This window comes from Sus scrofa, chromosome 6 (genome assembly GCF_054392235.1).
Source record: "Sus scrofa isolate SSC_HxYL_T2T_F1_AM1 chromosome 6, Sscrofa_HxYL_maternal_Yorkshire_Landrace_v2.0, whole genome shotgun sequence".
Classification (NCBI taxonomy): domain Eukaryota; kingdom Metazoa; phylum Chordata; class Mammalia; order Artiodactyla; family Suidae; genus Sus; species Sus scrofa.
Genome location: NC_139388.1, coordinates 125,096,648 through 125,120,645, shown reverse-complemented (window position 1 = coordinate 125,120,645; position 23,998 = coordinate 125,096,648). Strand labels below are relative to the sequence as shown.

Sequence of the window (23,998 nt, the reverse complement as noted above, 5' to 3'; positions counted from 1 at the left end):
TGCTTCTGTATTCATCAAAGATACTGGCCTATGCTTTTCTTTTTTGGTAGTGTCTTTGGTTTTTTGGTATTAGGGTGATGGTGGCTTCATAGAATGTCTTTGAGAGTGTTCCTTCTTCTTCGATCTTTTGGAAGAGTTTAAGAAGGATCAGTATAAGTTGTTTGTCTGGTAGAATTCACCTATGAAGCCATCTGGTCCTGAACCTTTTTTTGTAGGAAGTGGTTTATTACTATTACACATTCAATTTCGTTTTTAGTGCTCAGTCTGTTGAAAATGTCAATTTCTTCTTGATTCAGTCTTGGTGGGCTCTGTGTTTCTAAAAAGTTGTCCCTTTCTTCTGGGTGTCAAATTTGTTGCCATATAATTATTCATAGTAGTCTCTCTCTCGTGTGCATGCACTCTTTTTCTCTCTCTCTCTCTCTCTTTGTATTTCTGCAGTATCAGTTGAGATTTGTTCTTTTTCATTTCTTATTTTTATTTATATGGGTTCTCTCTTGCTGAGGCCGGCTGGAGATTTGTCAGTTTTGCTTATTACCCTTTCAAAGAACCAGCTCTTGGTTTTATTGATTTTTCTATTTTCTTAATCCCTATTTTATTGATTTCCTCTCTGACTTTATGATTTCCTTCCTGCTGCTAACTCTAGGTTTTGTTCATTCTTCTTCTCATTCTTTTAGGTGGTAGGTTAGGTTGTTGACGAGATTTTTCTTGTTTTTTGAGGAAGGCCTGTATCACTATGAACTTCCCTTTAAGAACTGCTTTTGCAGCATCCCATTGATTTTGTATTGTTGTGCTTTCATTGTCATTTGTCTCAAAGCATTTTTTAATTTCCTTTGTGATTTCCTGGTTGACCCATTGGTTTTTTAGTAGCATGTTTAGTCTCCAGGTAGTCAGTTTTTTTTCCTCATTTCTTTTCCTGTGGTTGATTTCTAGTTTCTTGTCATTGTGGTCAGAGGAGATGTTGAAATAATTTCTATACTCTTAAATTTGTTGAGATTAGTTTTGTGCCCCAATGTGTGGTCAATCCTTGAGATTGTTCCATGTGCACTTGAAAAGAATATACACTCTTTTTTTAATGTAATATCCTGAAAATATCAATAAAGTCTAACTGTTCTATTGTATCATTTAAGACCTCTGTTTCCTTACTGATTTTCTTTCTAGAAGTTCTGTCCTTTGATGCAAGTGGGGTGTTAAAGTTTCCTATAATTGTATTTCCATCAGTTTCTCCTTTTATGTCTGTTAGTATTTATTGTATGAATTTGGATGTCCCTATATTAGGGGCATATATATTGATGAGTATAATATGCTCTTCTTCAGTTGATCCTTTTTTCATTAATAATGTCCTCTTTATCTTTCTTTATGGCCTTTGTTTTAAATTCTATTTGTCCGATATGAGTACTGTGACTCCTGCTTTCCTGTCATTTCCATTCACACGAAATATCTTTTTCCATCCCCTCACTTCCAATTAATGTGTGTCCTCTGTCCTGAGGTGGGTCTCTTGCAGGCAATATATTGTAGGCTCTTGTTTTTTCATACAGTCTGCCATTCTTTGTCTTGTGATTGGAGCATTCAGTCCATTGACATTTAAGGTAATTATTGATAAATATATATTTATTGCCATTTAAAATTTTGTTTTCCATTATTATGTGTATCTCCTTTGTTATTTTTTCTTTTCATGGTTGGGTGATTTCCTTTTACTTTATGCTTGTGTCCTCTTCTTTTTGGGTTTTTTGAATGTATTGTGTGGTTTTAATATGTGGTTGCCCTATTTTTCAAGTATGTTAACCCTTTCCTATATCTGCTTGCTTTATACTGATAGACTTATAGGCTCAAACACATTCTTTAAAAAAAAAAAAAAGAGTCTAGGTTTTTCTTATTCTCCCTCCCCGTATTTTATGATTTTGATATCCTTTTTTACATCTTCATGTTTATCCTTCTGCTGTTGCTTGTGTATATCATTGCTTTCACAAATGGGTTGTTTTATTTTGTTTTGTTTTGTTTTTCTTTTTGATCTGTATCCTGGCTTATATAAGTGATTATTTTTCCAATTGTAATTTCCTCCATCCTACATCTGCTTACCTCTTTCCTATTTAGAGCATACCTTTCAGTATTGCCTTTAGGATAGGTTTAGTAGTATAACTGTATTCTGTTAGTTTTTGCTTTTCTGAGAAATTCTTTATTTCCCCTTCTATTTTAAATGATAATCTTGCTGGGTGGAGTATTTTAGGTTGCGAATTTTTCTCTTGTAGAACTTTGAATATATCTTACCACTCTCTGCAGCCAAAAATAAAAAAACTCCCCGAAAACCCAAAAAAAAACAACAACAAAAAAATAAAAACAAAACCCCTCCTTTTCAAACTCAGAGCCTGTTCAACTGTAGAGATTGCATATGTTTTTCTTACTCTGTGAGTTTAGGGAAAACAACTATATAACAACTATATAGCATTGGAGGGATATTTATATGCAAGAGCATCTCTTGGTAGCTTTGTAGCTTTACTACTTTTTTGACATGAGGGCTTCTTTTGGTTTGGATGCTTGCTGTCTCTTTTCTTAATATGTGCAGGTCGTTATCCCCATAATAGAGGATGTGCAGGTGTATGACCTGTGTATGCTTCAGGGTGGTGGGGGCAATAGGCAGCACCTGCAGGCAGTGCCTGGTCACTGGACCCTTGGTAGTAGTGGTGATCCACGGGGGTATGGGGGCTGCAGGCTGCTCCTGGTTGCATAGCCCTTGGCAGTGGCAATGATCTCAGAGAGGTGGAGGTGACCCCCAGAGCCGCAGCAGTGGGACTTGTGCATTTATTTACAGGGCAGTGGTGGCAATGGGCAGTGTTCAGTTGCAGGGCCCTCTATAGCAGCAACTCCTGAGGTGACTGGAGCCGCAGGTAGTGCCTGTCACTGGACCCTTAGTTGTGGCCAGCCACATCCACCTCTGGAGTCCAAGATGGCTACAACAGTCTGCAGTTTCCCCTGTAGACTGCACAAGAGGTACCCTGCCACTGGAGAACCCATGCATGCACAGAAAAAGACGTTTCTGTGGTGGTCCTACCCCTTCCCTAGCACTGCCAACAATGGCTCCTTGCTTCTCTGGTGGGTCCAGGCCTCTTCCCACACTTCTTTGGTTGTGGCGCACCACTCCCTAGCCCCCACAGGCTGTTTCCACATAGCCAACACTAGTCTTCTCCCCAGATATGACCTCCGAAGCCCTGTCCCCAGTGCCCAGCCCCCTACCCAAGTATATCAGGCTCTGTTGCTCCAGGCGGTGGTACCAACTGTCTATGCAGTGCTCACTCTCTATTTTGCCCTCCTCAGACCCACTGCTGCACTTTTCTCCGAGGCTTTGAGGCTGGCTCCCCTCTGTCCTGGCTGATCTCCCTGTTGGTTAGGTGGCCTCCCAGGGTGCGGAGTCCTTTCCTCTTTCACAGCTCCCTCTCAGGAGTGCGGGTCCTGTCCTGATTTCTTTTTTTTCTGTCTTTTTTTTCCTTCTGTCTTTTTTTTTTTTCCTTTTGTTCTACCACTTATGGGGAGGATTTCTTTGCCCTTTTTGTAAGCCTGAGACCTTCTGCCAGAGATCAGTAGATGTTTATGTAAATTGTGCTTCATGTAGATGGGGTGTTTTTGATGTGTTTATGGGAGAAGGTAAGTTCCAAGTCCTACTCCTCTGCCATCTTGATCCCACCCTTTGTTACTCTTTTTATTAGAGTCCTGTAGAATTCAGGAATGTGAGCTACCAGAGCCAGGCAATCAAGAGGTGTGTCCCGTGAGTAGTAGCTGCAAAAGCTGCAAAAAGCTGTCAGATGTTTTTTTGTTTGTTTTGTTTTTGTTTTTGTTTTGTTTTTGTCTTTTTGCTATTTCTTGGGCTGCTCCCATGGCATATGGAGATTCCCAGGCTAGGGGTCTAATCAGAGCCGTAGCCACCAGCCTATGCCACAGCCACAGCAACGCAGGATCCGAGCCGTGTCTGCAACCTACACCACAGCTCACGCCAACGCCAGATCGTCAACCCACTGAGCAAGGGCAGGGATCGAACCCGCAACCTCATGGTTCCTAGTCGGATTCGTTAACCACTGCACCCCGACGGGAACTCCAAAGCTGTCAGATGTTTGAATTAGCTCCTTTTTGGGTGTTACAGGTGAGTGTGGCAGGAGAACATGAAGGTGGTGTGGTGCCCACTGGCCTCCCTGGTTTATGGAGAGCTTTGCAGTGTGTAAATGAGAAGGCTACCCCTTGGGCCAAAGCTTTTAAGTCAAGAAAATAGTCTTCTTTAATGGAAAGACTGAGCATTTTATTACGCTGCCTCCACAATGGGCCCTGAGGGTATGGCCACAATGAGTCCACAAGAGCCCATTAAGAGGTCACTGTAGCCGGAGTTCCCATCGTTGCCCAGTGGTTAAGGAATCCAACTAGGAACCATGAGGTTGTGGATTCGATCCCTGGCCTTGCTCAGTGGGTTAAGGATCCAGCATTGCCGTGAGCTGTGGTGTAGGTCACAGACGTAGTTCGGATCTGGCATTGCTGTGGCTCCAGTGTAGGCTGGCGGCTACAGCTCCAATTAGACCCCTAGCCTGGGAACCTCCATATGCCTCGAGAGCAGCCCTAGAAAAGGCAAAAAGACAAAAAAAAAAGAAAAAAAGAAAAAGTTCACTGTAACCTTGTGGGTCTCTTGGACCCAAGCCCTACTTGCTTTCAGGGCTAGATGTTTTAAGGGCCCATCTCTCATGTTGAAGTGTTGAAAATTAGGACATCAGATGTTGGGCCCAAACCCTTAAGGGAGAATCTGGGAGTTGTGAGTTCCTTCCAGGCTGTATGTCGCCTTTCAGAAAGTAGGTTTTATTGCAAGACCGATCAGTATCTCCTAGCCATTTTGATGTGTCTTGTTTGCCTGATGTGTAGAAATCTCTCAGCTAGTTTCTGGATTTCTCTGAGGGAAAATTGTTCAATGTTAGCTGTAGATTCAGTGTGTCTGTGAAATGAGGAAAGTTGAGGAGCTTACTTTGTTGTCATCTCAACCCAGAACTCACCAGTAGAGCTTTAGGGGTAATTATCAGAGTCTTCCTGTTTTGGGGTGTCCAAAACAAGGTAAATAGCATTCCCCAGTAGCCTTAAGGCATAGGAATAGCTCTGTGCCCTGCTTCTCAGCCCTAACACTCTCCTGCTTTGTGATTCTAGAAAAATAACTGCCTTCTGCCTGAGGATCTGAAGAACTTTTACCTGATGACAAATGGCTTCCACATGACATGGAGTGTGAAGCTGGATGGTGAGTCAGCTTTCTTGCTGTAGAGGAACATTTTCCTGGCAGAGGGGTTATATGAAACAACTCTGAGGGCCTCTACAACTTAAGGAGTTTTTGAATCTGGACAGTTTTCATGGATTCTCCTAAAGCACAGTGTCCAGAAGCTGCAATTATTCCCAGAGCTAACATACCATCATTGCTTCACCCGGTCCCCAGTCCCCAGTCCCCAGAGAGTCTATCCAGTACTTAACTGGAAGGTCAGTTTAGAGGCTTCCTGCTGGAATGATGGAGAGGGAAAAATCCTGAGCTACCTCACATTTAAAGTCTCTGAGGGTTCCACCTTGGAGTGGCCTCCTCAGGGTGAGCTGCAGTGACAGCCTTCCTTCGTTTCCAGTGTGGGGAGACCTCAGACCAGAGCCTACCCATCTCTTCTTCACATTTCCTCACCCTAAGTTATCAACCACCTCAGTTTGCAGACTCTGATCCTTGGTATTAAATGTGTCTAGGATAAATTTTTGTGTTATAAATGTGGGAACTCACAGCTTCATACATAATCAGAGGTTCGGGTATAATGCAGGCATGAAAGTCAGTGCTGCACATTTAGGTGCAGACTCTACTGATGTTTCGTGGGCTGGGGAAGCCTGATATAGCCACTGGAGTCCAGCTCATTCCTGACACAGACCCCCCACACCCCAGTCCTCAAGAGGCTTTTATTCGGAGTTCCCTGGAAGCTCAGTGAGTTAAGGATCTGGTGTTTTCATTGCTTTGGCTCAAGTTGCTGCTGTGGCACAGGTTCAGTCCCCAGCCTGGAACCTTCCACATGCAGTGGGTGCAGGAAAAAAAAAAAAAAAAGGCTCTTATTGCCTCCAGACTCCAGCCACATCCCTCGATCTACTTAGGTCCTTCGGAAGCACCCTACATACTGTCATTAAGAATGTGAAGAAAAAAAAAGTTCCCGTCGTGGCTCAGTGGTTAAGGAATCCGACTAGGAACCATGAGGTTGCAGGTTCCATCCCTGGACTTGCTCAGTGGGTTAAGGATCCAGCGTTGCCATGAACTGTGGTGTAGATTGCAGAGGCGGCTCAGATCCCAAATTACTGTGGCTCTGGCATAGGCCGGCGGCTACAGCTCTGATTAGACCCCTAGGCTGGGAACCTCCACATGCCTTGGGAGCAGCCCTAGAAAAGGCAAAAAGACAAAAAAAAAAAAAAAAGAATATGGTAGCTTCTATCACACAGCACATCTGCATAATTGACTCCTTCCCTTCATTGCCTCTACCTCCTGAGTTCCATTTGTAAGGCAACTCCCCAGACATTCCTGTTTCTCTCTCACAGTTGACCAGAGCAATATTTTATCGCTTACTGCTGAGCATTTAACATGAACTTTTCAGTATCCTTTTTAACATTTTTCTTTTTTTCAATTTTTAAAGTTTTATTGAAACATAGTTGATTTATAATGTGATAATTTCTCCTGTACAACAGAGTGATTCCGTTATAAATGGATCCTTAACATCCATTCTTTTTCAGATTCTTTTCCTATATAGGTTATCACAGAATATTGGGTAGAGTTCCCTGTGCTATACAGCAGGTCCCTATTGGCCAATCAATTCATATACCACAGTGTGCATATGTCAGTCCCAAACCTCCAACACATCCTTTCCCGCACCCTGTCCCCTTTGGTAACTGTAAGGTTGTTTTCAAAGTCTGGGAGTCTGTTTCTGTTCTGCAAATAAGTTCATTTGTATCCTTTTTTTTAGATTCCACACGTGATACCATAGGATGTTTTTTTCTAACCTCACTTAGTATGAGAATCTCTAGGTCTATCTTTATTGCTGCAAATGGCATTATTTCATTCCCTTTTTATGGCTGGTTGGTATTCTGTTGGGTATATGTATATATCTTCTTTGTCCGTTCTTCTGTTGATGGACATTTAGGTTGTTTTCCATGTCTTGGCTGTTGTAAATAGTGCTGCAGTGAACATTGGCATGTGTGTATCTTTTCAAATGATGATTTTTTCTGGATAGACACCCAGGAATGGAATTACTGATCTTATGGTAGTTCTATTTTTAGTTTCTTTGAGGAACTTCCATACTGTTTTCCATAGTGGTTGTACCAATTTACATTCTTACCAACAGTAAGAGGGTTCCCTTTCTTATGCGCCCCTCAGCATTTATTGACTTTTTGATGATGGCCATCACTGTAGTTTTGATTTGCATTTCTCTAATAATTAGCAACGTTGAACATCTTTTCATGTTTTTTGGCAATCTATATGTCTTCAGAGAAATAAGTATTTAGATCTTTTGCTTATTTTTTGATTTTTTTTATATTGAACCTCATGAATTGTTTGTCTATTTTGGATTTTTTTTTTAATTTTCTTTGATACTCTTCTCTAACATATTATATAGTCTTCACCCAGGCCCCAGCCGCCTTTTTTTTTCTTTTTTCTTTCTTTTTTTTTTTTTTTTTTTTTTGGTATAAAACACTGGTGCTTTGGAGCAGATAGTGCATTGAGTCTCTTCGTTCCACTTCCATTCATTTCCTCAGCCCTTGGATCAAAAAATAGCCGGGCTTAGGTTTCTCAAGCAGAAACCCTTATGTTGACCATGGTAACTAGCTTATCTCTCATGTAATTCTTTTTTTCAAATGTTCCCATAGAGCATACCATTCCACTGGGCAGCATGGCAATTAACAGCATCTCAAAACTGACTCAACTCAACCAGTCTTCCATGTACTCACTTCCTAATGCACCAACTCTGGCAGACCTGGAGGACGATACACAAGAAGGTAACTGGAGTAACTTCTGCTTTGAGTTAGACATCAGCCTGCTTGTTTTCATTTTATAATATTGAAAATTGTGGCATTGTAACATGTCTCCCTAAACCCAAACCCCTCCATTCATAGCTTCTCTGGGGAAAAGGTAAAAAAACAGCCTGTATTGAAATGAAAAAGGAAATTTTCATGAGGAAAATGCCAGAGTTGGGATCTTGGTTTTGTTTCTAGCACCCCCTTCAGTCCCTGGCAGATAGTAGGTAGTTAATGAATGAATACCTGGTAAGTAAATGAATGTTATAGAGTACACTTCACTCCACATGTCAGTGTTGAGAGGTTTCATGGAGTCTGACCGCAATTCCCTTCCTTCCTCCAGGCTCTTTGCCTCCTCTGATTGAGATAGCTTTTAATTCAGATGGCTGCTAAAGCTATGTAGTCAGTTGTGTATAAATGAGGGCTTGTTCAGTCAGAGTTGTGTGTGGCTGCATATAACAGACCCCCTCCCCTCATTATAACGTTTAAACTAAATAGGAGTTTATTTTTATTATAATACACAATCTGAAACTAGGCTGCTATAGCTGCTTGAGAAACTCAGTGATAGAGTCTCCCTCTGGATTCCTGGCACAGCCGTCTCTGGGTTGCCGCCTCCTTGTGGTTGAAGAATGTGGGCTCTCCTTCCAAGCTTCAAGTCTGTGTTCCAGGGAGCAAAAAGAAGAGTAAAGAGCAAAATAGCTGTCCCTCGGCAGAATATTTCCTTTTTATTAGGAAAATAATAGTTTTTTCAGAAACCCCTCCCAGTAGCCATTGGCCAGAACAGAGTCAAAATGTTACACATTGCTGCAAGGGTATTTGAGGAAGTAGGTGTTTTTAGCTGTGTAGTATTGCCTAGTCCAACAGAATTGGGGTTTAAAAATGGAGAATGAATGAATATTCAGCAGGCAACTAGATCCCCCAGTACTACAGACTTAGAGTGCATTGAAGTTCTGCAGAGAGAGCTGAGGCAAGGCCTTCCCCTTCACCTGGACAAGCAGCTCAACAATAGCAGGGAAACTGAAAAAATCAGGTCCTAGGAAGAACCTGTCACGCAGAAATGTGTGGAAGCCTCGAGTGGGAAAAAAGGTCCCCTTAGTTTCATATGTGAGTACTGGGGCTCTCTAAGCTCTGAAAGGCAAAGAAGTTGTTAAGTAAGTGTGCGCCTTGCCCTTGAGGCTGGGAGAGTAGAAGTAGACTAGATGATAGGATTTCAAGAGACCCTAGTAAAGGACCAAGATAGGGATAAAGACCACACTGTCCTGCATATTCACGGGGATTTAAAAAAAAAAAAAAATCTTGGCTTCTGGCACCTGCTAGTTTCATGCTTTTGAAGACAGTGCAAGAACTAGACCTAAGTTTCATTAAACATAAATAGAAAAATGCTGACTTTTCTCAGACTTAGCAGGTGGAAAGAGGACAATCAGGAAGAAATAACAGAATATAGAACCAGAGAAATAACACTGCTAGAAGACACAGATGAAAACCTAAATAGAAACAAAAATAAGAACACTTAAGGACAATTAAGACAGTACAAAAACTTCCTATAGAAAAAAAGATTCCCAGTTAAGTAACTGACTAGATGAAGAAGAGTATAAATATTGAGATGTGAGTTAGACAAATTTTAAAAAGGGAAATTATAAGGGAAAAGTGGGCGGGTAAGAGAAGTAGAAAATACATCCAGGTGACCTTCCACTGGAATTATGGTGCTTAAGAAAGAGAAAAAGAATAGATGGAAAGGCAATAAGTAAACAATAAAAGAAGACTTCTCTGGAGATCAAAAGGGCTCTCCTAGACTCAGATTGAATCCAGGGGAAAACAGTCACCTAGGCATTACGTGATGCAGAAAAAATCAAAAGCTTCTAGGCAAAAATAACAAATTACCTGTGAAGAAAGAATAATCAGACTGACATCAGGCTTCCCACCTGCAACACTGGAAATTAAAAGATAGTTAAAAAGCCTAAATAGGTTACTTGGAGAAAAGGAGTGAAAATGAAGAGGCCTCTATGTACAGACCAAACTTAGCTCTCAGGTTATCAGAAGAACGTTAAAGGACATGTAAAACTTCAAGAACATAAATACTCTAACCAAACAAATGCAACAGAATGGAGATCTCAAGGTGTGGATATATAGAGAGGAAAGGAAACAAGAGATCAGTGAACCTCCTATGAAAGAGTTTAAATTTAAATCTTATTACCTAGGAGTATGTTGTATTTTAAAAAGTACTGTATTTAAAAAAAAAAAAAGCGTTATACAACTTTTACATAAGAACTCTTGGAAAAGAGGGGACATAGTGCAAGGAATATTTTTAAATGTTTCATCTAAACCTTAAAGAAAGGAGAAAGGCAAGATAATGTTATGGCTTAAATTGTGTGTTCTCCCTCCTCCAAAAAAAAGTTCATATGCTGATGTCCTAAACTCAGTACCTCAGACTGTGACCTTATTTGGAAATAAGATCGTTGTAGATGTAAGTAAAGATGAGGTCATACTGGAGTAGGTTGGACCCTTAATGCAGTATGACTGGCAACTCTACAAAAAATTTAGCGATATAGGAAGAAAGCCACATGAAGATAAAGGCACAGTTAGGTACTTTTGCACACCAAAGAAAGTTAAAAATTGTAAGCAAAACAGCAGGAGCTAGGGGAGAGTCATGGAACAAATTATTTTCCACCTCCCTCAAAAAGAACCAACCTTGATCTTGGATCGGTAGCCTCCAGAAGTGTGAGACAACATGCTGTTCAAACCTTTCAATTTATGTCACTTTGTTATAGCACCCCAGCAATTAATACAAAGAATGTTCCAGGGAGTCCTTATGGTAGAAAATGTAGTACAAAATGGAAAAGAAGCAGAAAGTGGAAGATCTCATCCTACCATAGAGAAGAAATATTATGCTCTGTTGGGAGGAACAATGTATTGGTGTATTGGTTTTCTGTTACTGAATAACAGATTACCACAAATTTAATAGCTGTTTGTTTGGTTATTGTCTTTTTTTTTTTTTTTTTTTTTTTTTTTTTTTTTTTTTTTTTTTTTTTAGGACTGCACCCATGGCATATGGAAGCTCCCAAGTTAGGGGTCGAATCAGAGCTGCAACTGCCGGCCTACGCCACAGCCACAGCAGTGCCAGATCCGAGCCACGTCTTTGACCTACACTATAGCTCACAGCAACGCCAGATCCTTAACCCACTGAGCAAGGCCAGGGATCGAACCCAAGTCATGTTCATTACCACTGAGCCACGATGCGAACTCCTATTATCTAACAGTTTTAATGAGTCAGGAATTCAACTACAGATTAGTAGGATCTTCTGTTAGGGTCTTACCAGGCTAAAGTCAAGGTATCAGCTGATGCTATTAGCTCAGTTCAGGCACAGGGTGGTTGACCTTATTCAGTTTCTGGCAGGTGTGGGAATAAGTCCTTGTTTTCTTGTTGGTATTTGGCTAGGGGTCACTCTCAGCTCACTTAGGCCATGCTCAGATTCTAGTCACATGACCCTCTCACAGCTTGGCAGCTCACTTTTCAGCCAAAGAATTTTCTCTCTATTCTGCTTTAACAGTCTCATAATGTTAATCAAGAGAATGACCATTCCTCATCATATTTACAGGTCCTGTTCACACTCAGAGGGAGGAAGTTGTACAAAGTGTGTATACCAAGAAGCAGCAATCTTGGGGGCCATCTCAGAATTCTGCCTGGTTGGGGAAACAATGGCATATTGTTTTCAAATAAGGGTAGAATCATATGGCTCAATCATGCAAACAAATAACAAAAGGAAGATAACCACTAAAGGAATAAAAAAAATTACATTAGAATTTTCAACCTAATGAAGAGAATGTTGAATCGCATGAGTAAAATAAGAAAAAAGGAAAAGAAACGTTATAAAATAATTAAGCAACAAAATAATAAGAATAAAAATAAAGAATATAATAAAATATATAAGTAATAGATAATAGAATAAAATAAAACGTAATCATTATATTAAATGTGCTGGGTTTGAAGTTCCCTTTTGAAAGCAAAAACTATAAGATTGATATGGAAAGCAGAATTCCTCATCAGTATGCTGTTTTTAGGAGCATACTTAAACTGATGAAGAGACCTCCTGGTAATGCCAGATAAGTAATTCAGAGCATCCTTCCTGCCAAAGACAACTGAAAAGTCAAGGCAAAACATAAAAATCATCAAAGAGCTAAGAAGGTGGTGCACCAGATTAATCTCCAGAAGAAGATAGAAATCTAGGGACAGAAATCTAGGCCACTTTTGCCTAGGGTACACTATACCTTTCAAAAGAGGCAATGAGGCTACTGAAAAGCTGAAAATTTGACCCATATGTGAGACTAGGAGAACACAATGGAGTCTAGGACCTACAAAAGACGGCACCCATAAAAACTACCCTACTTTTTAAGTTAGCACCATGAGGAGCTGCACCCTAGGGGACAGAATGAACCATAAATATCTACTCTTCACATGAACTAAAACTCAAGTGTACATCTTCTGTGCATCCCAGAAAATATTTAAAGCCCCAAATTGGACTAATTTGATTCCATATTACTAATCTCAGGGTTTGGCAGAAACAAACAGGAATTCACTCTAGTGAAATGTTAATAAAAATTGACTATGTTAATAGATACACATCTCTGTAAATAATACTAAAAAACACTGAAATGTACATTTTATTTTTTTTCCTTTTTAGAGCTGTACCTGCGGCATATGGATATTCCCAGGCTAGGGGTCTAATTGGAGCTGCAGCCTCCAGCCTACACCACAGCCAAAGCAGCACCAGATCCAAGCAGCGTCTGCAACCTACACCACAGCTCATGGCAATGCCAGATCTTTTAACCCACTGAGCAAGGCCAGGGATCAAACCCACAACCTCATGGTTCTTAGTTGGATCCATTTCTGCTGTGCCACAATGGGAACTCCTGAATTGTACATTTTAGAATGTAAAATAGTTTTTTGGTTTTTGGTTTTTTTCTTATATATGAGTTGTACATTTTAAATGAGTGAATAGTATGGTAGGTGAATTACACCTCAATATAAAACTTATATAAAAATAAAATCTCCTTAGAGGAAGATAACATTATCCTAGACCTCAAATTGTTTTTAGAAATAATTTTTCAAAAATAATCCTACTATAAAAGAATCAGGCACATGAAAAAATGACACTGTGAACAAGAACTAGCACGAGTAACAGGTAACGGAAAAAGATCCACTAGACGACTTATGCACAGATTATAAGACAGTATGCTAATGTGCACACAGACATAAAACCAAACTAAAAATTCAGTGAGGAACTAATAATGGTGACATTGCAGATTTGACCTTATGATTTTGGTCATATGGCATACTCCCTTTTGCCAGATCAAGACTCATAAATAATACTGTGAACTCTTGGGACTTTTTTAAAAAAATTGCCTTAAAAGGACTAGAAAGAACCAAAAATAACCAGAAACTGGAGTTGCATCTGCAAATGGCAGAAAGGAACCATACTAAATGAGTTTCCTATTTTTTTTTTTTTTTTTTTTGGTCACAGAGAAGGTGAACCCTAGCTTACTGTCGGAGCGTTTCTAGTCAAGAGCATAGAGAGGGGAATCCAAGCAGAACCTGTTGTACTTGCTTAATTGAGAAGACAGAGCTAAGAGCCCAGCAAGATGAAGACAGCTGGAGTTCATAGGACTGAGTAACAGAGCTGAATGCACTGCATAGAGAGAAGTACAGAGATCTGCAGAGGATCCTCCTCAGATATTCAGTAGAGAACTGATGAGCACATGCATGTGAAGATACTGCCCAAGGTCAGGGACAAAACCACTCAATAAGATTAGCGGGAACAATGCCAGGTGCTCACTCAGGACCAGGAACGGTGCTTGTCTGTGCCAGACAGGTAGAAATTCATGGTTTACACAGATTAGATACTCAGAAGGGCCCTGCCAAAGTGATGGGGGAAAAATTCAGCCCTAGGTTAAATGCTGCCTTCGTGCTACCCCACAAATACTAAGCACAAGATCTAAAAGTATCTGTGTTCCAGAACAAAGCTCGGGAATATTTATAGGAATATAAAAATACCAACCACTCAACAATGCAAAATTGACCATTTCTGGCATCCAATCAAACATTACCAGGCATGCAAAGAAGCAGGAAAAAATGACCGTAATGAGAAAAATTGATTCAGTGAAACCAATCCAGAATTGACACAATTTAGAATTAGCAGATATAGATGTGGAAATGTCATTATATTACTATATGTCTAAATACTTAGTACAGACATGGAAGATGGGGGGGATCCAAATTTAACTTTTATAGATAAAACTAGTTTCTGAGATGAAAAATATACTGGATGGGACTAACAATTGCTTAGACATTGCCAAAGGAATGACTAGAGAACTTGAAAACATAACAATAAACTACCTGAAATAACACAGAAAGAAAATAAACTCTTTTTTCTTGTTTGCATATTTTCATTTGCTTTTTGGCCATCTATATGCCTTCTTTGGAGAAGTGTCTATTTAGATACTCTGCTCATTTTTTTTCCAGTTTATTTTTAAGTTTTTTTGAACTATAGTTAATTTACAAGGTTGTGATAATTTCTCCTGTACAACAAAGTGACCCAGTCACACATATACACATATCCCTTCTCCCTCAGATTCTTTTCCCACATAGATAATCACAGAATACTGGGTAGAGTTCTCTGTACTATACAGCAGGTCCCAGTTGGCCAGTCATTCCATACACCTCAGTGTACATATGCCCCTCCCAAACCCCCACCTGTCCCCTTTGGTAAACATAAGCTTTTCAAAGTCCGTAAGTCTGTTTCTGTTCTAGAAATAAGTTCATTTGTATCCCTTTTTAAGATTCCACATGTAAGTGTTATAATATGTTTGTCTTTCACTAACTTTACTCAGTATAACAATCTCTAGGTCTATCTACGTTGCTGAAAATGGCATTATTTCATTGTTTGTGATGGCTGAGTAATATACCAGTGTTTATATGTACCATGTCTTTGTAGGGCCGCACCCCTGGCAGATGGAAGTTCCCAGGCTAGGGGTCAAATTGGAGCCATGTCTGCAACCTACACCACAGCTCACGGCAATGCCAGATCCTTAACCCACTGAGCAAGGCCAGGGATTGAACTGGCATCCTCATGGATACTAGTTGTTACCACTGAACCACAGTGGGAACTCTTATACCACATCTTCTTTGTCCATTCCTCTGTTGATGGACATTTAGGTAGCTTCAGTGTCTTGGCTGTTGTAAATTGTGCTGCAATGAACATTGGGGTGCATGTAGGTTTTTGAATTGTGGTTTTCTCTGGATAGATGCCCAGCAGTAAGATTGCTGGATAATATGTTCTATTTGTACTTTTTTGAGGAAAACTGTTTTCCGTAGTGGTTACACCAGTGTACAGTCTGACCAACAGTGTAAGAGGGTTCTTTTTTTTCCAAACCCTCTCCATCATTTATTATTTGTAGACTTTTTGATGATGGCCATTCTGTCTGGTGTAAGGTGGGTACCTCATAGTAATTTTGGTTAGCATTTCTCTAACAATTAGTGATACTGAGCATCTTTTCATGTGATTTTTGGCCATCTGTATGTCTTTGGAGAGATGTCTGTTTAGATCTTATGCCCATTTTTATTGATTGGGTTGTTTTTTTGTTTTTCTTTTTTTTGAATTGAGCTGCAGGAGGTGTTTGTGTATTTTGGAGATTGAGCCCTTGTCAGTTGCTTCATTTGCAGATCTATTCTGTGGGTTGTCTTTTTGTTGTGTGTAGGGTTTCCTTCACTGTGCTAAAACTTTTAAGGTTAATTAGGTCCTATTTGTTTATTTTTGTTTTGATTGCCATTACTCTAGAAGGTGGATCTGAGAAGATATTGCTGTAATTTATGTCAGAGAGTGTTCAGCCTATGTTTTCCTCTAAGAGGTTTATTGTGTGCAGTCTTACATCTAGCTTTCTAATCCATTTTAAGTTTATTTTTTGTGTGTGTATGCTATTAGAGAATGTTCTAATTTCATTCTTTTGCATGTAGCTTTCCACTTTTCCCAGCACCACTTATTGTATATTCTTGCCTCCCTTGTCATGTATTAAATGAGCATAGGTGCTTGGGTTTATTTCCGCACTTTTGATCCTGTTCTATTGATCTGTATTTCTGTTTTTGTGCCAGTACCATACTGTTTTGATTACTATAGCTTTGTAGTATAGTCTTAAGTCCAGGAGCCTGATTCCTCCAGCCCCATTTTTCTTTCTCAGGATTGCTTTGGCTCTTAAGAGTCTTTTGTGTTTCCATTTAAATTTTTAAATTTTGGTTGTAGTTCTATGAAAAATAACATTGGTAATTTGATAGGCTTGCATTGACTAAACCAGAAAGAAAAAGGAAAGATGAATGGACCAATCACAAGGACTGAAATTGAAACTGTGATTTAAAAATGTCTAACAAACAAAAGTCCAGGACCAAATGGCTTCACAGGTGAATTCTATCAAAAATTTAGAGAAGAGTTAACCCCTATCCTTCTGAAACTTCCAAAAAATTACCGAGGAAGGAATACTCCCAAAATCATTCTGTGTGGCCACCATCACATTGATAACAAAACCAGACAAAGATACCCACAAAAAGAAAATTACAGTCCAATATCACTGATGAACATAGATGCAAAAATCCTCAGCAAAATACTATCAAACCAAATCCAGCAAAACACTAAAGGATCATTCAGCAGGATCAAGAGGGATTTATTCCAGAGATGCAAGGATTTTTCAATATCAGTGTGATACACCACATTAACAAACTGAAGAATAAAAACTATATGATCCTCTCAATAGATGCAGAAAAAACTTTCAAAAAATTCCAACACCCATTTCTGATAACAACCCTCCAGAAAGTGGGCACAGAGGGAACGTACCTCAATATAATAAAGGCCATATATGAGAAACCCACAGATAACATCATTCTCAATGGTGAAGTGTTGAAAGAATTCCCGCTAAAGATCAGGAGCAAGACAGGGATGTCCACTCATACCACTTCTTTTCAACATGGTTTTGGAAGTCCTAGCCATGGCAATCAGAGGAAAAAGAAATAAAAGGAATCCAAATTGGAAAGGAAGAAGTATAACTATCTCTGTTTGTAGATGATACAATGCTGTACCTAGAAAATCCTAAAGATGCTATCATAAAACTGTTAGAGCTCATCAGAGAAGTTGGTAAAGTTGCAGGATACAGAAATTGATTGTATTTCTATATACTAACAATGAAAGGTCAAAGAAATTAGGGAAATAATCTCATTTACCATCACATCAAAAAGAATAAAATACCTAAGAATAAACCTACCTAAAGAGACAAAATACCTCTACTCTGAAAACTATAAGACACTGGTGAAAGAAATCAAAGATAATACAAACAGATGGAAAGATACACCATGTCCTTGGAATGGAAGCATCAATATTGTCAAAATGAGTATACTATTCAAGGCACTCTACAGATTCAATGAAAATGAATTCTTTCAATGAAAAGAGCATCAGTGAACTGAGGGATAACAAGTGGTATAATGTATGTGTAATTGGAGTCCCTGAAAAAAGCGAGGGGGTGTCAGAAAATAATACTTAAATAGTGGCTCAAAGCTTTACCAATTTTATGGGAAACTTAAACCATATCTAAGAAGTTTTAACAAGCCAAGAACATGAATAAATATTACTAAAAAACAATCAAATTGTTCAAGATTAGGGATAAAGAAAAAATCTTAAAAGCAGTCAATGGGAAAAGACAGTTTTATACAAAGGAACAAAGATAAGGATAATGGCATATTTCTCACTGAAAACAATCCAAGATAAAGTACTCAAAGGAAAAAATTGCTTATCTAGAATTCTATATCAAGTGAAAATATCTTTCAGAAGCAAAGACCTTTTCAAAAAGCAGTCTGCCAATGTCCATTCTACTGCAGGGTATATATAACGAAAGCACCAAAACAAAGGGACATGCACAGAGATGACTACTGTAGCATTCACCACAGAATAACGGTAGGTGAATGCCTATAAATAGGGGCATGGTGGGATAAATTAGGGTGCATCCACTCCCACAGACTGTCAGGCAGCCATTAAAAAGAGTGAATTAGAGTTAATACCAAATGTCTTAGAAGGCTTTCCACATAGTATTACTACATAGAAAGTAAGATTCAGGTAAGGTGTTATATCCCATTTTTATATAGCAAACAATCTTGACAAAATTTAAATGTATACCTATATGTCTGTCTAGGACCATGTAAGATGAAGAATGTGAAATATAACCATCAGGGTAGGGGAAAACCATTTTTTTTAAACACTTTTAATTAGAAATGTAAATATGCATTTATATAAAATTATTTATAGGTGTAAATCAAATCTTTTTTTCTGTCTTAACACAATATTTGATTTCTAGGTAGGTATTTTTAACATAGCCAGACTAGCATTAATTATAAACATAATTAAATGCTATCAATGTACATTTTAGACAGGAAAATAAAATTCTAATCAGAAGATCATAAAGTGCTATATATGAGGGGAAAGCAGTTATCTGGAGAAAAAGAAAAATGTTGTTCAAGTTACTCTGACTTCTTGTCATCCTACTCCCAAGAAGTTCAGTTTGATGTCCTCCTGCCACCTTCCCCCAGATCTTGTGACACTATTAGTGATAAGAGCCCAGACGAGACAGACTATGAATAAGACCGAGGGCATTTAGAGTATAGAATGCATTTGGTCCACATTTGAAAATAGTAGTTGAATGTATTTAAGACTTTTTTTCTGCTTTTTCATCCTAGCAAAGCTGGATGAATAAGTATATTTAGCTGAGTATGTTTGAACATTACCATTAACTTCTGGGTTTGCAGCCGGTGAGAACCAGCCAGAGAAGCCTCACTTTGATTCTCGCAGTGTGATATTTGAACTGGATCCTTGCAATGGGAATGGGAAGGTTTGCCTTGTCTACAAAAGAGGGAAACCAGGTAAGAATCATGGCAGGCATGGTCCTGTGGTTTGAGAATGGCCTTGGCTAACCTTGTTCTCCAGCCATTACACAAAAGGTTCCTCCCTGACCTACTGAGATGCTGCCTGGTCTCTTGTGGATGCCAAGGCATAGAAAACCTGTTTGGTCCACTCTGAGCATACCTCTCCAGGCCAGTGAAGAGTCTTTTTAAGCTATTGTCATTTGTGAGTTATTGCAAAGTAATAAGTTTAGGATTATAAGTGAATAAAAATTAAAAGAAGTAGTAATTCTGTCTATAACTCCTCCAGCAGGCTCATGCATTAGAAAAGCACCTAGGAGAAACATTGTCTTTCTTCTGTATGTCTTTATGTAGGGCAATTAATAGCAATAAAAACTTGAAATTACTAGACCTCAATCTGAGATCCCAGATCGTAAATCAAGAGAAAGAGGCTCTGGCCTCTTGAGCAGTGGCCACCACCTGGCCCCCGGACAGCAATTCATGCCATGGCCCTGGGACCGTGGGACTGCAGAGTTGGACAAGGTCCAGCCTTTTTCAGGTAGCTCTCTGTCCTAGAGTGGGGATGAGAAGATGTACCAGGATTTACTGCTAGGAGAAGGAGAGATCACCTCCAGCTGGAGGAATCTGAAAAGTAGCCTTTGAGCTGCATCCTGCAGTGTGGCTGGGAATGAGATATGGGGCTTGGGTTAGGTGCAAAAGAGAGCATCCAAGCAAAGAGATATGGGTAAAAGCCATGCCCTGGGAGAGGGCACCTGATTTGGGGGTAATAAATAATTAAAGTTCATTGGACCACATGATTCATCTTGTGAATGAGGAAGAGATGAGCCAAAGGCCCAGTTGTTTCCCTTCATGGGGAGTTTTGAAAACCAGGTGAAGGAGTTTGGACATTATGTGGAAGTGGGGAGTCAAGGTGATTTTGCAGAGGAATGGCAGGATTCCTATGAAAATGTTTGTGACCACAAGCAGAAGTTGAAGGGGAAGATACCGCAGGATGGAGGCCACCCAGGGAGATGTTAACAGCCATTAGGAGATGAACTAAGAGAGGCCTCCAGGGTAGTGATGGAAGGTCAGAAACCGGTTTGAAGCAGAAGCTGGTACAATAGTGCCTGCTTCAGCTCAACCAGCACATTGCACAACAGCACATGCAGGATTCCCAAGAGAGGGAGCTGGCCTCTCTTTGGTGGTTTCTCCTAGCTCTTCTAATTCCTAACAGGGATCCTCCTCAGAAAATCAGGGCCACTCAGAGTTTCTCACCATCAGGAAGGCTGAGACAACAACATGCATCTAGGGAGGGAAGGGAGTGTTGAGTCCACACAAGAAAGGAGTGCTGCTTAGATGGCTTTAATGCACAGATGGCCAAAGCCCAGCAGATAGATCAGTCAACTGATTGATCAAGAATTTGTGAAAGAATACCAAAGAAACTGGAAACACTGGCCACTGGAGAGTGGAGCTGGGCAATTGGAAGGAAAAAGGGGAACTTATATTTTACATCCCTTCCACTGTTGAAACTTGTTTTCACTGTGAGTAGATGTTGACTTTATAAATAAAAGGTGTTAAGCCATCTCTTCATTTATCTCTTTTGTGTGCTATTTCAGCATTAGCACAAGACTCTGAGATCTGGTTCCTGGACAGAGCATTATACTGGCATTTTCTCACAGATACCTTTACTGCCTATTATCGCCTGCTCATCACCCACCTGGGCCTGCCCCAGTGGCAGTATGCCTTCACCAGCTATGGCATTAGCCCCCAGGCCAAGGTAAGAGAGAACCAACTGTCACCTCACACTGTAGAATGTATCAGAATCTTCTCAGAAAATGCTTAAATTATGAATGCCTAGCTTCCTCATTTGATTCAGGTGATCTGGGGTGGAGCCCAGAAAACTGTATTTTTAATAAGCAAGGCTTCCAGTAGAGGTGGTTTAGTGATTCCCAGACTTGGCAGATCCTCAGAATTACCTGGGGAGTTTTTATTTCTAAGGAACTCTTTGTGAGGGTTTAGGTTTGATTGTTGGTTTTGGATAGCCAGTACATGCACACAGGAACAGTGAAAAGTCAATCTCTTACTCCCTGGTTCTCCAGTCTCCCCATCCACTTCCCCACAGGCAGTCACTGTTAGTTTCTCTTGGGTCTTCACCAAGATACTCTATTGAGTAGAAAGCATGCATCCAAACAGTTTTTGGTTCTTTTTTTCTAAATCACTACTGCAATGTACTTTTCCCATATTTCTGCACCCTCTTCACTTAACTCCATGTTGGAGCTCATTCCCTGTCAGTATATAGAGAGCTGACTTTTTCAATGATGTAGGGTATTTCAAAGTATGGATGTGCCTCATTTATATTACAGATCTAGACACATTTTAAACATACAGATGTCAGGTAATGTTGACATACTGCCTGGTTTAAGAGTACCAAGTATGTCTTGAACTTTTGAATGAGTGGCAAAAAATGAGGGACTAGGCTCCATGTATATATTTATCAAGTGGACCTCATCTCTTCAAGTGGCAATGACGTCCATCCAGTCAGCATAATGGGTAGTTATGATCAATGAAAGTCAATAAATGTAGATCTCCTTTTCCCTTAGCTGCCCAGAAACCCTGTAGGGAAGAGAGTATGCAGCTTCCCTCAGCAGAGGCTGCTCTGGCCTCTTTCTCCTCCCCTCCTGTGGGAATGATGTTACCAAATCCACCAGATGGTCAGTGGCTGGTCTGAGGGCAAAACAGAAGGACACGGTACCCCGGTGATAAGGACCTAGCATCCCAGGCTCAGGGCTCACTAAGTCAGAAGGAAAGAAGCTTACTCAGATTCTTGGTCTTCATGATACATTGGTTAAAGGTTATGAGATCTCATAAAGTAATGTGTGTCTTCCCTTTTACTTAAAAGAAATGCTAGTAGACTTTAGAGGCAATTTTTCATAAAAACTTTTACTCTCTTCTCTGTCTTGTCTCTCCAGATTTCTACCTTTGTACTAAAGAGCATAAACGTATGCATTTCTCCTTTGAATTGTGACTCTCTTTCCCACTTCTGCCTTACAGCAATGGTTCAACATGTATAAACCCATCACCTACAACACAAACCTACTCACAGAAGAGACTGACTCCTTTGTGAACAAGCTGGATCCTAGCAAAGTGTTCAAGAGCAAGAACAAGACCTTAATCCCAAAAAAGAAAGGGCCTCCTCAACCTGCAGGTGGCCAGAAAGGGCCCTCAGGTCCTCCTTCCACCTCTAAATCCTCCTCTGGCTCTGGAAACCCTGTCCGGAAATGAGCACCCCACCTCCAGCTCCCCACAAGCCCCACAGCAATGATTTCCATGCACAGATGCTGCAGGCATGGCCCAGGCCTTAGAGTCTGTGTGTGGAACCATAGTCCTCTTCTCAACTGAGTAACCAGAATCCTAGGCCTTTCACTCCCATTGGCCTTAGCCAGGATCCCCTTTTGGAAGAACATACTCAGGTCTTCCTAGGAATCCTTCCCCCATACTCCTTATAGCAGGTTGTGCCACCTACTGCATCTGGAGGCTGTGGAGAATTTAAGGTCTTGTGTAAGTGACTAAAGAGATCTGTTAAGAGCTTTCTTCTCTTCCTACTTCCAACCCCCACCCCTCAGCAGTAATTGGAGAAATTCCCTGGAGAAACCATTGGTTTTGACTTATGAGGCATTGGAGCTGTGCTGTTCAGTTGTAGCCATATTTTAAAGCAGCTAAATTTAAGCTATATTGAAAATTAAGTTCCTCAGTGATATTAGCCACATTGTGCATATTCGTGTGGCTAGTGGGTTCTGTGTTAGCACAGACATGATGAAATAATTCTATCATAATGGAAAGTTCTGTTGGGCAGCACTATATGAGAATATTTTTGCATACCCTTCCTCAGATCAGTTAATATTTGATAGGTTATAATGTTCCATGAAAAATCTTGAAGATACATTTGTATGTTTCTCTACATCCTTTACCACAAACAAATCTTGTTTTGCTCATTTTCAGATTCCTATAAAATTTCTTATTTCCAGTTTTGTGATATTTGCACCTTTGCCAGAATTATCTCACTTATTGTGTTTTTTTAAGAAGAGGTAATTCTGCTGTATCATTAAAAAACACAAAGTCCAAAGCACTGCTTTGCTGGACTCCTCATAAAGAGGTTTGATGAAATCAGTTACTATTGACAAGAGCTTTCTACCTGATCGGCCTACTCACAGCTGCTCAGCAATTCATGGAGCAGCAAGAAAGGAGAGAGAAGAGCCAGGTTGTCAAAGCTAATAGCTGAAGTTGTCTTCCAGAAGCCTTTTCCTGCCCAAACTGATCAAATCAAAGGGAGACCAGGCAGTGCCAGATAAAAGATCACAGCATTTGGCTGCTTCCCCAAGACAAGTCAAGGTTAGAAGGGGATTAGAAGCTATGTCATCTTCCACTGTGGCAGGTGTCCTTCCTCTAATGGAAACCCTGAATTATTTTTAAGTCAATCCTGTTGCAGCTCTAGATTCCACAAGGAGAGGAGCCAGGGGAGCAATGTTGCCCTTCACGCAGTGACAACCAGGTAGAGCCCCCAAAGGGCTGTAGATGGGAGGGGGTTCTGGTAAGAAAAGGCTTGGGACCTACTTCAGGAGGTGTAAAGCAATCGAGAGCAGGGCTGGCTACCAATAGGTAGGACCCAGTTTAAAATGAAAATGTGAGCCTTCTGTCCAAAAATCAGGAAAATGGTACCATTAAAAGTACTAAAATTCTTTTCTTCTGTGGTTTCTCTCACAACTTGTTACCATGGTTTTGTTTGTTTGCTACTTAATGTTATTCTAAGAAAAATTAAATAATTTTAAGTTCCTAGCACTTTATCATTCATTTTATATTGTAAAAATCTAGTTTTAAATGCAGCTTGAAACTTACAAGAGCATTTAGGCACAGGATCAAGATGGTGGAGATGAGTAAGACTTCGCACTCACCTTCTCCCACAAACACATTAAAAAAAAAATCTACATGTAGAATGATTCTCATAGAACATCTGAATGCTGGCAGAAGGCATTAAACTTCCAAAAA

The 23,998-nt window shown here is 40.0% G+C and overlaps 1 protein-coding gene across 4 annotated transcripts in view; it reads left to right on the top strand.

Moving 5' to 3' along the window:
• Positions 1 to 23,788, top strand: part of TPGS2 (tubulin polyglutamylase complex subunit 2) — a 64,736-nt gene extending 40,948 nt beyond the window's left edge. For 3 of the 4 annotated variants that reach the window (XM_021096294.2, XM_084964541.1, XM_021096292.2), the window contains 6 exons: positions 3,699 to 3,748; positions 5,167 to 5,254; positions 7,885 to 8,013; positions 18,863 to 18,976; positions 20,572 to 20,732; positions 22,007 to 23,788. In XM_021096294.2, the coding sequence (XP_020951953.1) occupies positions 3,699 to 3,748; positions 5,167 to 5,254; positions 7,885 to 8,013; positions 18,863 to 18,976; positions 20,572 to 20,732; positions 22,007 to 22,237 (773 nt within the window). In that variant the 3' untranslated portion in view covers positions 22,238 to 23,788. The remainder of the gene's footprint in view (positions 1 to 3,698; positions 3,749 to 5,166; positions 5,255 to 7,884; positions 8,014 to 18,862; positions 18,977 to 20,571; positions 20,733 to 22,006) is intronic. The other variant, XM_021096293.2, reaches the window with a different exon arrangement.
• The last annotated feature ends 210 nt before the right edge of the window (positions 23,789 to 23,998 follow it).